Source organism: Alosa alosa, chromosome 4 (genome assembly GCF_017589495.1).
Source record: "Alosa alosa isolate M-15738 ecotype Scorff River chromosome 4, AALO_Geno_1.1, whole genome shotgun sequence".
In the NCBI taxonomy this organism is placed as follows: Eukaryota; Metazoa; Chordata; class Actinopteri; order Clupeiformes; family Clupeidae; genus Alosa; species Alosa alosa.
This window is the reverse complement of record NC_063192.1, coordinates 7,893,116-7,908,275: the sequence shown is the minus strand read 5'-3', so window position 1 is coordinate 7,908,275 and position 15,160 is coordinate 7,893,116. Positions and strand designations below refer to the sequence as shown.

General features: G+C 40.5%; 1 protein-coding gene across 1 annotated transcript in view; it reads right to left on the bottom strand.

Annotated features, from left to right (window-relative positions):
• rnf17 (ring finger protein 17) overlaps positions 1–15,160 on the bottom strand; it is a 41,967-nt gene that overhangs the window by 17,654 nt on the left and 9,153 nt on the right. Inside the window, exons 10-20 of the mRNA XM_048240399.1 lie at positions 13,546–13,748; positions 13,245–13,346; positions 9,281–9,442; positions 6,881–7,052; positions 6,581–6,704; positions 6,152–6,342; positions 5,485–5,623; positions 5,111–5,261; positions 3,450–3,565; positions 1,520–1,634; positions 1,127–1,235 (exon numbers count right to left, since the gene is read on the bottom strand). Of these exons, the coding sequence (XP_048096356.1) occupies positions 1,127–1,235; positions 1,520–1,634; positions 3,450–3,565; positions 5,111–5,261; positions 5,485–5,623; positions 6,152–6,342; positions 6,581–6,704; positions 6,881–7,052; positions 9,281–9,442; positions 13,245–13,346; positions 13,546–13,748 (1,584 nt within the window). The remainder of the gene's footprint in view (positions 1–1,126; positions 1,236–1,519; positions 1,635–3,449; positions 3,566–5,110; positions 5,262–5,484; positions 5,624–6,151; positions 6,343–6,580; positions 6,705–6,880; positions 7,053–9,280; positions 9,443–13,244; positions 13,347–13,545; positions 13,749–15,160) is intronic.

Below are 15,160 nucleotides of genomic sequence, written 5' to 3'. Positions count from 1 at the left end.
TGGCAGTGAGGTGGGGGGTCCACTTGCAAATCAAGAATTACATAAACGGGACAAACATCCAATTGAGATTCTGCATTCTTAAAGTCGACCGACACACTACAAACAATGCATGCAGAGCTGAATTAGGCCAATCCACTCTATATAAAAATTAGAAAAAAGAATAATTAAATTCTGGAAACACCTAAAACTCAGTGACCAACACTCATTCCAACATAAAGCCTTGCATGACCAAGAGTTAAAGGAGAAGTTCGGGTGTGAACAAAGTTTTCCGGGCGCCGCCATCTTGAAATCTCGAGTGTCACGGGAAGTTGATTGACGAGAAACTACATCTAATACGTGAATACTCAATAGTAATGTTGACAGAAGACGTGCTGAACACGTGAAGGAGTGACCGGTACATGTGCATATAGCCTACGGACTGCAGCTTCAGCTGACATAATGGAGGATAAGACGAAGACAGGATGGTTCAGCTGTAGTTTCGCTCTCTCATCAATCAACTTCCCGTGACACGCAAGATTTCAAAGAAAACTTTGTGAAGGTACTGTCTGTAAAAATCGTCTTGTAAACAATCAAATACAAAAAAAAAACATGGCTCCCAAGTAATAAGCGCCTATGCCAGCAGTGCAGAGACAGTGTTGTCGAGACAGAGCTACACTTTCTGACCGGGTGCAAATCATTTCAGTCAGTTTGTGATCTCTACTTTCCAAAACTTGACAAACACCCTGGACAGCAGTCTCATAGCTGCACAATACGTTTTCACCTGCCACCAGCTGAGGGACAGTGAGTGACACACACACACACACACACACACACACACACGTGTGAAAGTGTGCTGAAGAACTCACATACAACCACATCCACATGCAGGTAGTCACCATACTGCTTTCAATGAACTCTCAACAATGCTATTCAATGCACCTATGTAAAACTAAGTACTATTGTTCACAAATCTCAGTGAAGTAGTATATTTATACAAATGTCTATATCAGTTTAAAGTATGTGTATATGTTTTGTCTCTGTAGTTGTTATGTCTTACCTTTAACATGTACCAATTGCTTTGGCAATTATCATGCCAATAAGCAACTTTTGAATTTGAGTGAGTGAGTGAGTGAGTGTAGATGTTCACCTCCTGGCCAATCCTTCAGTAATGAGAATGCCTGCAATGCTGCGAGATTCCCTCTTGTCATCCCCCTCGAACAGACAGACTGGCAGAGGCCCATAGCAGGACATAAACTCTACATTGACAAACACACAGAATGCATTTTAATAAAAGATCAAGTCACATTATCCTTTGGCAAGGCAGGTAGTTATGCTACCCTGGATTTTGGGTGTCAAAACACAAGGTCATAAAACTCCAAAACCACAGAACTTATAAATCTAAGGAGCCTGTTACATTCTGTTAGATAAATACGAATTTTGAGTTCAAGCAACATACAACTTAAATCTACTGCTAACCCAGCATTACACAGGGCATGTGTCCATGTCAGCAATTCCTGAGCATCATGAAAAATACACTCACTCTTTGTCAAAACAGTGACCAGTCTCTTTTCAGCCAAGTCTCGGAACCTATTAATACTTGGAGTACGCCAATAATCTCCATCGCACTCCATATCTGCCAGACAACACCATATGGCCTGAGAGAGAGAGAGAAATGACAATATAATTGCAGTGTTTCCTCTATCAGAATCAGGGCAGACTCATAATGTAGTTGCAATTATTTTTAAATAATCTTGCCGACGTATCCTCCCCTGCTGGCTGACGCTCACATTGCAGTTTAACAATAAGTAGCCTAAAACTAATCAGAGGTTATTATGGCCCATCCAGATTCACTCGTGTGTTGCTAGGTTACGGGGACGCTGGCGAGACACGCCGCTCTGTCTGGCATCATGTTTTTGTTTGTTTTTATGTAATGTTTGCAATTTTATGTAATGTCATGTTCATTTTTTGTATTGATTTGTCTAGTTAAATGTATTCTCTCTTCATTTATGTTAGTTTCGATAGTTATCGTGTTATTCTTAGTCCCTTTTACTGCTTCCAAGTCGGCTGATGTCGTTGACGTTGGTCCATTGGGAGCTTGCTATGGTTAGAATTAGCTTTTGCCCTGGACTGACATCCTTCATCCATCCATCCGTGAGCAGTGCTGCACTGCACTGTCTGGTCGAGGAGATTTATCGGGACAGCTGGACCTGGGCCTACTCTGCGAGGGATCTGCCACGACCGCCGAGCTGCTGCTGACCTGCGAGCTGCCATCTGCCTTGCCTGGAGTCTGGATTGAGCAGACTAGCCTACTGCTAACGCTCGAAACTACCTTTGACGTTGGGGAGCTCTGCAGTCTCTCAGAGCATCAGGCTGTCACTGTCGGAGGTCCACCGAGTTGCTGATCTGCGGGATCGCCCATGACTTCAGACGGTTAGCTTCTATGCTTCCATTGATCTCTAGACTGCAGTCTACAAGTAGGCCTACTAACATTACTTACAGAAGGCCCATGTTAACGTTGGATCCTCCGGGTTGGTCTGAAGACGCAGCTGTGCGCCATGTCATTGCCATTGGACTGAGTTGGACTAACTTAACATGGACTTTTCTTTATTTTAATTTCTTATTTATTTTATTACTTGTTCATTTTTGTTTGTTGTCTGTCTTGTATGTCTACCGTTAGGTGTCTCGGGTACGCTGGCGATACGCCGCTCCATCAGGCATCTTTTAAATTTGTTTGTTTGTCTTGATGTCGCAGGAACGCTGGCGACTAGGCCGCTCCGTCGGGCATCTTTTTTCTTTTTGTTGTGTCTTGTTGGTGGAGCGCTTTGTGTTGCACTCTATGCATGTTAAATGAGCTATAAAAATAAAATTGACTTGACTTGACATATTATATATTGTATTGATGTAGCCTATTTAAAACTTTAACTTTCTTCTCAGTGTTTCGTCTTCATTTAGCGGCTGCTTCAGAATTAGAGGGAGGCGCACAATATTGTCCGGACGCATAGTAGGCCTTCCGCTGGCTGCAGAAAATGGCCTGCTGCCACTGTTAAAACAAATCTAGCGGAAACACTATAATTGGCACATTTCATCAGTCGCCCAGCTACATGTGATATGTTATTCTGGTTTGCACTGTGTTGGCACTACGCATGTCTGTGCTTACAGCTGAGACACATCTCCAGGGATGTTGCTGACCACTTGTGGTTTAGATTCTGTTACCAACGTCACGTTCATTAGAACTTCCATTGTCCGGGTCGTATCAAAACACATTAGCGTTTACGCTACAAAAGATATTTGGTCAAATCTCAGACCATCTTGGCAAGTGGTTTGAGTGATAGGATCACAGTGCGTCTTGGTGATTGTTTACCCTTGCATTGAGAACTGACCACTTGTGATCAGATCACCCAAGACGAATATTAAAAAACAAATGTGAACAGTCTCTTTGTGTTTACAATGCAAGTGACACGATTCCTCACCATGGCCGGCAGGGACAGAAACTCATCTTTGATGACTCTTAGATCGCTCACGGCCACCACCCTTTTGATCCCAACATCCACAAGTTGCACCTCTGCCATTCGCATCCCATGGAAACCTGCAACATCAGCATATGCAAATGAAGATCATCAGGCAGTGTAATAATCATGCAGACATTTCCCCGGTTTTAATCAAAGGGATGCCAATTCAGAATGGCAGCAAAGCATTTCCTCAGCCTCCTCCATTCTTGTCTATTATTGTTGCCAGTCAAAACCATACAATAAATATATCATTTTATAAAATCTATACAACCTTGGAATTATCTTTAGCTGGAGTAGCTTGCTAGGACCAGGCTGCTGGCTACAGAACACAACCGCAGAGTATAAACCAAGCAAAGATCAAGTTTGATGTGAAAGGAACAAGGGGCCATATTCTCCCATTTGCGAACATTTGACGGGCATTCTCCCATCAGCATTTGTCACACCCACAATGCAAGGTGTCTATGAAATGGCAGACACCAATCAAGATGGTGTTCTGTCGAGTTATGCTACTTTGACGAGAAATGCTACCGTAGCGCAAATCAATAGCATTTTTGATGAATTTGGTGCTGTTCTGCAAGCTGAAATGCTTCTTTCTACCAACCACCACTATCCAATGGTACATGACAACACTACAGAAAATGTATTTCAAAACGGAGAGGTGAAATAAGCAAACCCGAATATGTCCGTTTTTTGTTTTGTCCTTAGCTTAGCGATTTCAATTGAAAAATGTGAAATGTAAAATATTGTGTGTTGAGGTTGCACAAATTTACAGTAAGTGTACTTCTAACAGTGGATTGAGAGTTTTCTTTTCCACTGCTGTTGCAAGGTAGCACAACTTAGCAAGTAGCCCAGTTCGACATAACAGCGGCTTTCTGAAAAAGGTGTGATTCATTCCAGATAAAACCAGACTGAGACATAACCTTGTTAATTTTGCCTGTTATGAAAATGTGGAATATGGACTTTCTTCATACATTAACACACTTTTTATAGTGTAAGCAAGGCGAACTATATAGCGAACAACCTCAAACAAAAAAAATCTAGCTGCTAAACATATTTTTACTATTTTTACTACTATGGGAAATCTATATTTTTGTGTTACACCTTCAGTATTTTATTGAAATAGTAAGGCATTTCGTTGAATAAACCCATCCAAAAAGCCATAGCAAAATCTGAAGCTAAGTGATCAGAGGGTAATGTATTGATTTCAATTATTACTATTATCCTTCTTACAGTGCACAACTGACTGTTCTATGTGCATGAACTGTTGAGGGACTTTTATTTTTATTATATATATATATATATATATATATATATATATATATATATATATATATATATATATATATATATATATATATATTATATATTTATATATATATATATATATATATATATATATATATATATATATATATAATAAAATATATATATCCGTACACAACAAGCAACAATTCCAGGAACTTATATTTTGAAGCAATCTCTGTGTGGGAAAACTGTAGTTTTAAATTCAGTATTTAATTTATGTATTTTTTAACACTAATTTCACAATTACATGCAATTTAAGACAATGCTGGTGTCTTGAGAAACGATAAAATAATAAAAAGTTAGAATGACACACATACCTGTGATAAGAGCTCTGTGCCACTCATTGTTGTCATGGGGTGCCACACAGGCCTGCTCCAGCATAGGGCAGTGTAGCTGTAGGCCCTCTTTGTGCGCCCCATAAAACGCTTGCAGCTTAGACGCCAGGAGGGGGAACTCCATGTTTTCAGTCTGAAGATATGTACACACAAGAGGGGTCACTTCACCACTTCACTTAAAATTTACCACCATCCTTCTTCCGCCACAATATCAACAATAAACAATTATATTTCATTAAAGTGCTTTACATTACACACTAATATTTGTTGATATCACTGTGTGTAGCTGTGGTTGTCAAAACAGTTCCATCTTCAACCCCCCCCCGTGACTGAGTGTCAGCGCGCTGGACTCTCACCATTTGGATGAAAAAGTCAGAGGGTGTACTGATGTGAGAAACGATGGCGCAGAACTCCGACTTCGGTTTCGGGAGAACTGGTGGGTAGTACTGAAGAGGCTTACAGCAGGAGGCACCAGCAGTCACAGGAGAATGGAACCTACACATACCAGTCATACACATATTATATAACAGTTTATCCTAACTGTATGCGAGGGCTCGACTGCAGTGTAGCACTGACTGTCCACACTGAATCTGTCAAACATGCTGTTCTATCGCGTCATTTCTAATTTTTCTTTCAAAATAGCAAAACTATGCAAGTGAAAACAGAAAAGGAGCTTCTGATAAAAGTTCTGCTCAAACGTTGCATCCAATTAGGACATTTCAATTGAAACAATGTCATCAAACTGATTTTGTTACTGATGTTTGGTCACATTGCTTTCAGTTAGGACATAGTGTTACTTAGACATAAGTGCACCAGAAACGGGAATACAAATGAACAGTTAGGCATTCTGTAACATGCCACATCATATTATACAACTACCCACTTCCATGCAACATAAAATATATGAAAGATACAAAAGTGAAAGAAACATTACATCAAACGAGATCAAACATGAATATGACTACAACGCGTTGTCTACACATGATTTTGTCTGGCTTCATGGAGTGAGCCCATTCTATTTACCTGGCATGCTCCAAGAACACCAGGTGATCTCTGAGTGAGATTGGCATGCGGCTATTGATGTGGTCCATTGGGGCTTTCTTCAGGTCCACCAGAAGTGTCCCCTTGTCGTTGCCAAACACCTGCATCCGTACAGCTACCGAGCCAGTCACATTCCTGAACTCCTTACAGGCTTCATTGCTCCAGCCACTCATCTGTCACATACAATACAATCAAGTAACACACACACACACACAAAAGTTTAGTTGACATGGACATTGCACATTAATAAGCATGAAACATAAATATGCAAGCATTTTATTTTTTATTATTATATATTTTATTATTTCATTATTCTCTAAGGGCACAAATGTAAATCACCACAGATATCTTATGCCAACATGACCACCATTTTGTTGAATCAGGAACCGTATTCCTCTCCCACACCCATACCTGGACCGGGACGATGCCATTGAGGCCACACCTGATAGCCTGTTGAGGCCACCGGCTTAACTCCACCTGAGCATTTCGGTCGGGTCTCCTCAGGACCTCGTTCAGCCCCACCAGAGCCTCACCACTGACAAAAGAAAGGAACAGGTGACATGGACATTAACTGAAGCTGACAGCCAATAACAAAAATACAAAACTTTAGAAATACATTCTGACGTTAAAAAGTCATGTTATAATTCCCAAACTGAAACCACACACACACACACACACACACACACACACACACACACACACACAACACACCTTGCGATTGTAAGGCCCTTAATAAAGCCGTAATCCAGGAAGAAGACTTTAAGACTGGCGATGTCTGTAGCCAGGCACTGCCGAACAGCCTCCTCGTTCCTCACCTGGAACAGATCAAGCACCTGTGCTCTGCACCACAGGCCTGGCTTCCAGCGGACAAACAGCAGATCACCTACACACACAGCCACATTTACATGCTCAGTTTTTTTCTCAGTCAGATTGAAATTACTCCAATTGAAGATGTCGGCTCGGCCAGTGTTATTCCAATCAAAGCGTTTATATGAGCATTTTTATTTAGATTGAGGTATGAATAAATGTGCCCATGTAAACCCACCGAATGTCACATTGACTTGCCCGCAAACTCAACAAGCAGAAATATCATGGAAATCCCAGAATCTACATTATGTATACTGTATGTGTAGAGATAGGAGAAATGGGTGGTGAAGTGGAATAGTCCAATTTTACAGAGCCTCAATCTTTTTTGAAAGTGTTGGGTTAAATTTATGAGCGGATCCAAGAAAGCAAGACTATCCTGTAGCTCGTTATCAATAAGGTCAGTAGCAAATCTCTTAGTTAACAGTAATAGTTAGATTACCAGATACCTCAAAATGTCATTACATAAGAATGTACAGGGATCTTAATGTGGCATTAAGCTGCGCTGCGGTCATAATTAAAAGGAAAAATAACAAGAACTGTACAGAACCGAAACCGTGACCCTAAAACCGTGATACGAACTGAACTGTGGTGCAGTTTTTGTGAACCATGCCACTCCTAGTATAAACAGCTTTCATTCCTTTGGAAATAAAAGCATGCAATGACATGATGCTAGCTAGACATTTTCTGTTTGCCATTAAAAGTGAATTATGAGCCAGGTAGCCACCTAGCTAGCTGAGTGGAATGCGTTTCAATCGGCATATCATGTAAATCATGCTTCATGTAAAAGAATTATTGAAGATTTCAAGGCTCACCAGTTCCATTACACAAAGGCAAAGACAACTCTTCATATTTTTGTCCATTTTCCAAATCACAGTGAGTGCAGCCCATGTCAATGTGCCCTGGCTCTCAGTTTATAACTGGTCAGTAGTGAGAACCGGATAACTCTGCAATTTCCTTTAACCTCGTCTTTGTTGCCTTCATGATTTCCTTTTATAAGTTTCTTATATTAAAAAGGAGATCAATTATCAACAATTGACAAGCCAACTGGAACTTGCCACTCTCTTTCTCCCTCTCTTTGCTTGCTCAGACACGTTGCCAATTAAATGGATTAGCATAACGTTCAAGTTGGATCTTAATGGAGAGGACCCGGAAAGGATCACCTTAAAGGAGAATTCTGGTGTGATATTGACCTAAAGTGTGTTGAAACATGACACCGAGTGTGAACGTATGTCTCATAGCCCATCTCTGGCTTTTCCCCTGCACTCCAAAATCTGGCGCTAGTTAGCCGATGATACCAACAGATTTTTCAATGGTGGTGCTTCGGCATCGGGCTAGCCATGCAAATAAATCACTGTTTTACACCATTTACGAGGCTCAATGTATCTCCACACTTCATTGGTAGACTTCCGAGAGCCCTGACATTTAAAACGAGACATTGAGAACTTTGAAAAAGCACAGGTAGTTTACTTACAATACGATTTATACAGACAGTATCTTCACGAAGTTTAGCGTTTGCAGCCATCTTGAATTTAGTCACGATAAGTCAAGCGACGAGTAAGAATGAACAGGTATGATAAGGGATCAGATTCCAAAAATAATTCTGTGGAAATTCATGGATTCCAGTTGCTGCTACTGGAAGAAACTGGAATCCATGCATTTCCACTGAATTATTTTTGGGCCCTCGGAAGTCTATCATGTTTCAACACACTTTAGGTCAATATCACACCGTAATTCTCCTTTAATGCAACATGCTGTTGGTGCATTTTGACTTTGTAAACGGTCTCTAACAAGAGTAAAAAGCAGTTTGCAGTAAAGCTACTATTTATTGGCTAAATGCTGGTCGCCCCTCTGTCCCTTGCTGCCCTATGCACAGTGTAGGATGCCTGGGGTGGCAGTTCCTCCCCATCTTCAGCTAACCCCATAGACAGTAAAATAAACTCTTAGGCTTGCGGCTTCAGGATTTGCGGCTTGTGTTACATGACATCAGCCTCCCACAAAGGAAGTAGGCAAGGTAAACAAAATGCATTAATTGCATTAATATTTTGTAACGCGTTATGCATTTCAAAATTAATCCTGGAGATTAACGCGTTAATTTTGACAGCCTTTTTGACAGCCAACTTATTCGTATTTGTAGACTTGTAGATGATCATGTTAAAGACGATACATGCAACTTATAGTTACAACTTATTCTAAAGCACTTGAAGACCTGTAGATGATTCAGTTACAACCTGCCCACAAACTCACCTTTTTTGACCACATTACTTGAACTGAACATACACTTGCTCCCCATGCAGAATGTATTGATCTTCCTGCTTAGATGAGTTCCAGCCCTCTGCTCTGACACATAGCGCACGTAGAAATGGGCTGGGTTGACCACATGAGTCACGACTACCCAGAGTAGGCACACTACAAACACAAGTGTAAAAGATAGATATAAATACCATTATCCAGAAAAAAAAGCATGTTTATGTTACATGTAGCAGTCTATTATGATAAACTCATCCAAGACAAACTTTAAAGTGCCCATATTATGACTATTTTTCAACAAGTTAAAATAGGTCTATGAGTTCCAGAAAACAGAAAAATTGTATGCTAGAACCTACCTCTATAACCCTCTGTTTCAGTCCCTTTAAGAGTGTGCCGTTTCTGCTGCTCATTACAAATTTATGAGCTGCTGCTCATTTACCCACACCCTACTCACTCACCAGTCTGTTTCAAAAAGGAGCAACTAGACTTTTTGACGTTCGTTATAGCATCAAGGTTCCCACTCCAAGTCAAATGTAAAATTCCATGACTTTCCCCTGACAAAAAAACTAAATTTCCATGACCTATTATATGAATGATGCAATATACGTCCAAACATTTCAGAGCAGCTGCGTAGCGTTCAAGAATGTTTTACTTTTTTTGGGCAGGAGAAGAATAAATGGACATTAAATTAACAAAGTTGGGCTAACCACAACTCTTTAAGCAAGCAGTAAAGCTAATAAACTATACACCAATTCTGCATGGACATATATTTGTATTAATGTATTTTGGCAAGTACATTTTAAACTGCTACAACAAAATTCCCTGATATTCCATGACATTGACCCAAAAATGATAAAAAAATTCCCTGATATTACAGAAATTCCATAACCCGTGGGAACCCAGTCACATAATTTGGGACTTGTCTATTATCGAACATTGTAGTCTGTTTGGCTAAGAGCCTGCCTAGCTATAACGTCAGATTTACTACCAAATTGTGAGAAATTTTAATTGGGGGCCAAGCAGCGAAGCTGCGAAGGGCTGGGACAACGCGTCGGCGTGTCGATGGCGTTGGACTTAAAAAATACGCCCGACATAAAATATGAGAAGCGTCGATTCGTCAAGCATAACGTGTGCTGCTAAATATTTTTAATTTTACACCTTCAGTGTGCTCCATACGTTGACTAATCTGTGGCTGGGCACCACGAAATCAAAACCGGCCACCACACATTGATAGAACACATTGTTCTATGTTGTAGGCCTACCATTTTAAATATAAGATAAATTAATTTCATTGAGCTGCACCCACTCGCCCCGCCCGCTCTCTCTCGTAATGAGCCCGCTGCTCCTCCTCTGCATGTGCATTTAACAAAATATTCACGATTGTTGAAGGATTGTTGTTGCCACATAGAAGCACTGCATAGAACAGTGTGCTAAATTGCTATTAAATCCGCTTAGCATCGTGACCATGCTGCGCAAATTTGTTCAAAACTGCTGCATTAAATGTTAACTCTAAACTCTGCTAAGGTCTTATCACAAAATAGTACATTGAGGAGACTAAACTAAGTTAAGTTACAGTATGCAATCAAGCAGTATCTCAAAGCTAACGTTAGAATACTGTTTGGGTGGCAAGTTTAGCATGCTTACTTGCAGCTGCTTGTATTTGTTACTCATGCAGGGCTCATTTTATTGATTCTGAATGCAAAATCCCGATGTAAATGGAAAAGTGTTTTCCAAGACTCAAAAGTGCTTGTCCAAAGGAGAAGTACGAACCGTTATTTGAACTGACTACGTTATGAATTTTTTTTACCTTTTAACTGTGTTAATAATTGCAAGGATTCCCACACGAACGTCTTAAAATGACAGGCACTCAATTAATTGACATACAGTACACTACTGAACTTTATTGAATGCTACCTCTGACTAAGAATGCATTACTTTGCACTTGTATAGACGTAGTCTTTTATTTTGGAATCTTAAGAGCAATAAACATATATTGCAATGTTAAAAAAATGCATGTTTTTTTCATTCAGATTTGTAAATAAACATGTATAAGTTGCTATTAGTGAATTAATAGGAAGATAATCGATAATCGAATCGAAACTGAAAAAATAATCGCTAGATTAATCGTTTAAAAAAATAATCGTTTATCCCAGCCCTACACACATTGTGTTTCTATGTTTTCTTACTATTATTATTACGCTTCCGTCATTGAAGTCAATGGCAGCCCATAGAACCGTCTGGTGAAAAGTTGTGAAATTTGGCACACTGATTGGGGACAGTCTCATGATTAATTTCACCAAGTTTCATACCGGCACCTTGAGCGCTCTAGCGCCACCAATAGGCCAAACTTTTGACCCGTTGACCCGAAAATGAGGTATTGTTAGAATCCTTGGACCAAGCCGAGTTCAACGCACCCTATGACGTCAATTTCCGCCATGATGGATTTTCCGCCATTTGGGATTTCATCAAAAACACTAAAAAGTTTTCACAGGTCACAAAGTTTGTCAGATTTTCACGAAACTTGGTGCAGATGATCGTCAGACCAAGCCTCAAAAAAGTTATCCCTTTTTGTCTTCAAATCTAAAACCGTTCGCCTGTAACAGCCAATTAAAATGGTCGGCAAAGTCACCAAACAGGAAGTGAAGTGATCTCAGCAAGGTTTTCTCGTATCAAGACTAAACTTACCACATGTGCTCAGGACCCAATAAGGAGGAGGCTCAAGAAATTTGGTACATTTTGACCACTGTGTGGCGCTATAATCACAGGAAGTAGGGTCATATCTCAGCAATGCTTTCACATATAGAAACCAAACTTGGTATATGGACTTGGGATCCTATCCTGAGGACACACAATATATTTGGTGACCTTTCATCCCACTAGGGTGGGCGCTAGAGATACAGGAAATTAGCTCATATCTCAGCAACGCCTTTACGTATCGAAACCAAACTTGGTATATGGACTCAGGACCCGATCCTGAGGACACACAATACATTTGGTGTACTTTAACCACTAGGGGCGCTATAATTAGGAAAACATTTTTTTGTATCGACACCAAACTTGGTACGTTGATTCGTGAACACATCCTAAGGACCCACAATTAATTTGGTGTGCTTTGACCACTAGGGGTGCTATAATTATCAACACTTTCACCGATTTAAACCAAACTTGGTATGTGGTCTTGAGGACACACAATAAATTCGGTGACCTTCGAATCTAGTCCAGTCCAATCCAATCCAATCAAGTCCAATCCAATCTAACACAACACAGTCAAGTCCAGTCCAGTCCAATCCCAACTCCATTGCTGCTTGCAGCTATATTTTGACATTACATTTTCCAAATTGAGAGAGTTTGGATTATGTTTCAGTAGTTAGACTGACACCTACGTGCATCAATCGGGAATTAGCTAAATGGAGAAAGTGGGCGCTTCACTTGCACTGCCTCAACGAGAAGCCGAAACTTTCTGTGATTCTGATTGGCTGGATTCGTGCTAACTAACAAATCAGACTGTGTAGTGGGTGGGAATATTTAAATGTTTCAGCCAATGACGTAGAAAGCCCTGCCGATTTTGAACAGCTCACCCGGAGACTGAAGGCAGGATACATTCAGAAACCTGTATCTTACTCAAAACAGCATGGATGGGAAGTTTGTATGCGTGTGGAAGCATCAGAGACACATAATAACACCCCAAATCCCAGAAAAAAAGTTTTTTTTCAAAATATGGGCACTTTAGGGACAGCCATATCAAAAACATGTAATAACCCATAATGTAGGGCTATATAATTTAAGGAAAGTCTACAGGTAGCAATTCTTATAGGAAGGACAAAAGTCCATAGTCCAAGCTAGAACATTTCCCCAATCTTATATTTCTATTTTTGTCTCTGTTCTGCATTCAGAAAAAAAAAAACTGTAAACATGATGGCATGATGTACGGCCTTAATATGCTATATATTTGTGTGGACACCTTTCTCCTCCCGGGCTGGTGGCATAGGATTCTGGGTCCCTTTGGGCTTCCTCTGACCCTCCTGTTGCTTTGGCTCTGCCATTTGGATTGGCGATGCAGAAACTGTGGCAACCACCATGCAGACACAGACACAGACAAATAGTCTACAAATCACTGCTCATAAAACACCTTCTCTTATATCCTTACAAAAGCCAGTATCCTTGGAGCAACTCAGGGTTAAGTGCCTTGCTCAATGTTAGCAGGAATCGAACCTACAACCTTACAAGCCACTACGCTACCACCCCACCTTTCGTGTCCATACCTCCTGGGCTGTCCTCAAAGATCTCCTCGATGATGACATTGGGGCTGGAGTTGGACTGAGCATTTTGAATCCCCTGGTACTCCTGCTGCCAGTCTGCAGCGGAGGGCGGTGAGGGGGTCTTTGGGCGGGAGAGGCTGCCACGAGATTCTACAGAGCTTCTCGATGATCTCTTGAACCTTGGAGTCATATGCTCCGTAGATACACTGGACAAGCGACACACACACACACACACACACACACACACATAGACAGACAGACAGACAGAGAGAGAACTGTACATTTATTCAGAAGCACTACAGAAGCAAGTAGTATTTCCCCTACATTGACTTATTTGTGGTGGCCCACCACAATATCAACATTGACCACCACACAATGATTTTTTTATGTTGTACTATTTATTATATATTTATTATTATTTAAATTATATTTAAAATTAAATGAAATCCTTTCATTGTATAGCTATGTGCACCTTAGCGCAGTCTCTCCTTGTCTCTCTGTCTCTCAACGAACCTGCATGCATGTTTAAAGAAACCTACCACCACTATTGATTTACGGTGTGTGCCCTTAATTTTCTGGTTGCGCCCCTAAAATGTTCAGTTGGAGGCCACTGTGCTCCTAGTTAGTCTGGAGCTTTGTATATGGGCGTATGACAATCAGTTGGCCAAATCAAATCAGCGGGCTATATACAGTGATCGCCAGATGAGCAATGGTGCCTATTTATTCACGTGACCTGAGCGTGCTTTGGTTGATTTTATGTACAGCCAAAAGCTTTTCACAAGAGAAGCTAGATGTTTAGATGTCGCTATCTTTAAGATATTGACTTTAAAAAAATTAACAGAAAACGGTGATTAAGGCATTTGTCGAGAAGAAAGATTTCTTGGCTGTCCTAAAGGATTCATGGTAGGCTATTTTGTTGATCTGATTGGTTAGGTCTATCCAATTGTGTGCAGAGGTGTCAGTTGAAACATGCCCCATAATCACGTCCCAATGCAACAGTTCACCCATATTCTGAATAGAATTAAGTTCTGGCTACGTCAGGCTAGCATGGAGGAGGCTAACAAAATGTTTGTTGAATGGCAGCGTCCTAATCCTATGCATGAATAAAACTGTATTAAGAATTTCTGGCCTAAATTAATTTATTTTTACATTGACATAGTGTTCTACAGAATAATTTGACAGCTCAAGTATACTGTTAATAAACTGAGTGCTGTGTTAAGCAATAATAAAGTAGATAAATATCTGGTGAAGATAGCCCTGAGCCAGATTAATTAGCCAACCAGTTTGTAAAGAGCTCATAAGACATCACAGCAGCCATTTTGACAAGATATAGTAGGGCAAGCACAGGTACTACGAAATTCCTTAATTCGCTTAATGCACGACAGGCTCTCAGTGTGCTGGTTTGTTTCCGATGGAGACAGGTGAGTTTGCACCTGCTGGTATTGTTAATGTAATTAGTGTCTACATGGAACGGAATGGTTGTTGCACCTAGTGAATCCGCACACTATGATATAGAAGGATTTATGCGTGTGCTAAAATTGTTATTATTGGGCAAACAAGGTATTCACTGTCAATGTCAGATTGAACAGGTAAGGAGCAGAATATAACAGAAGATGCC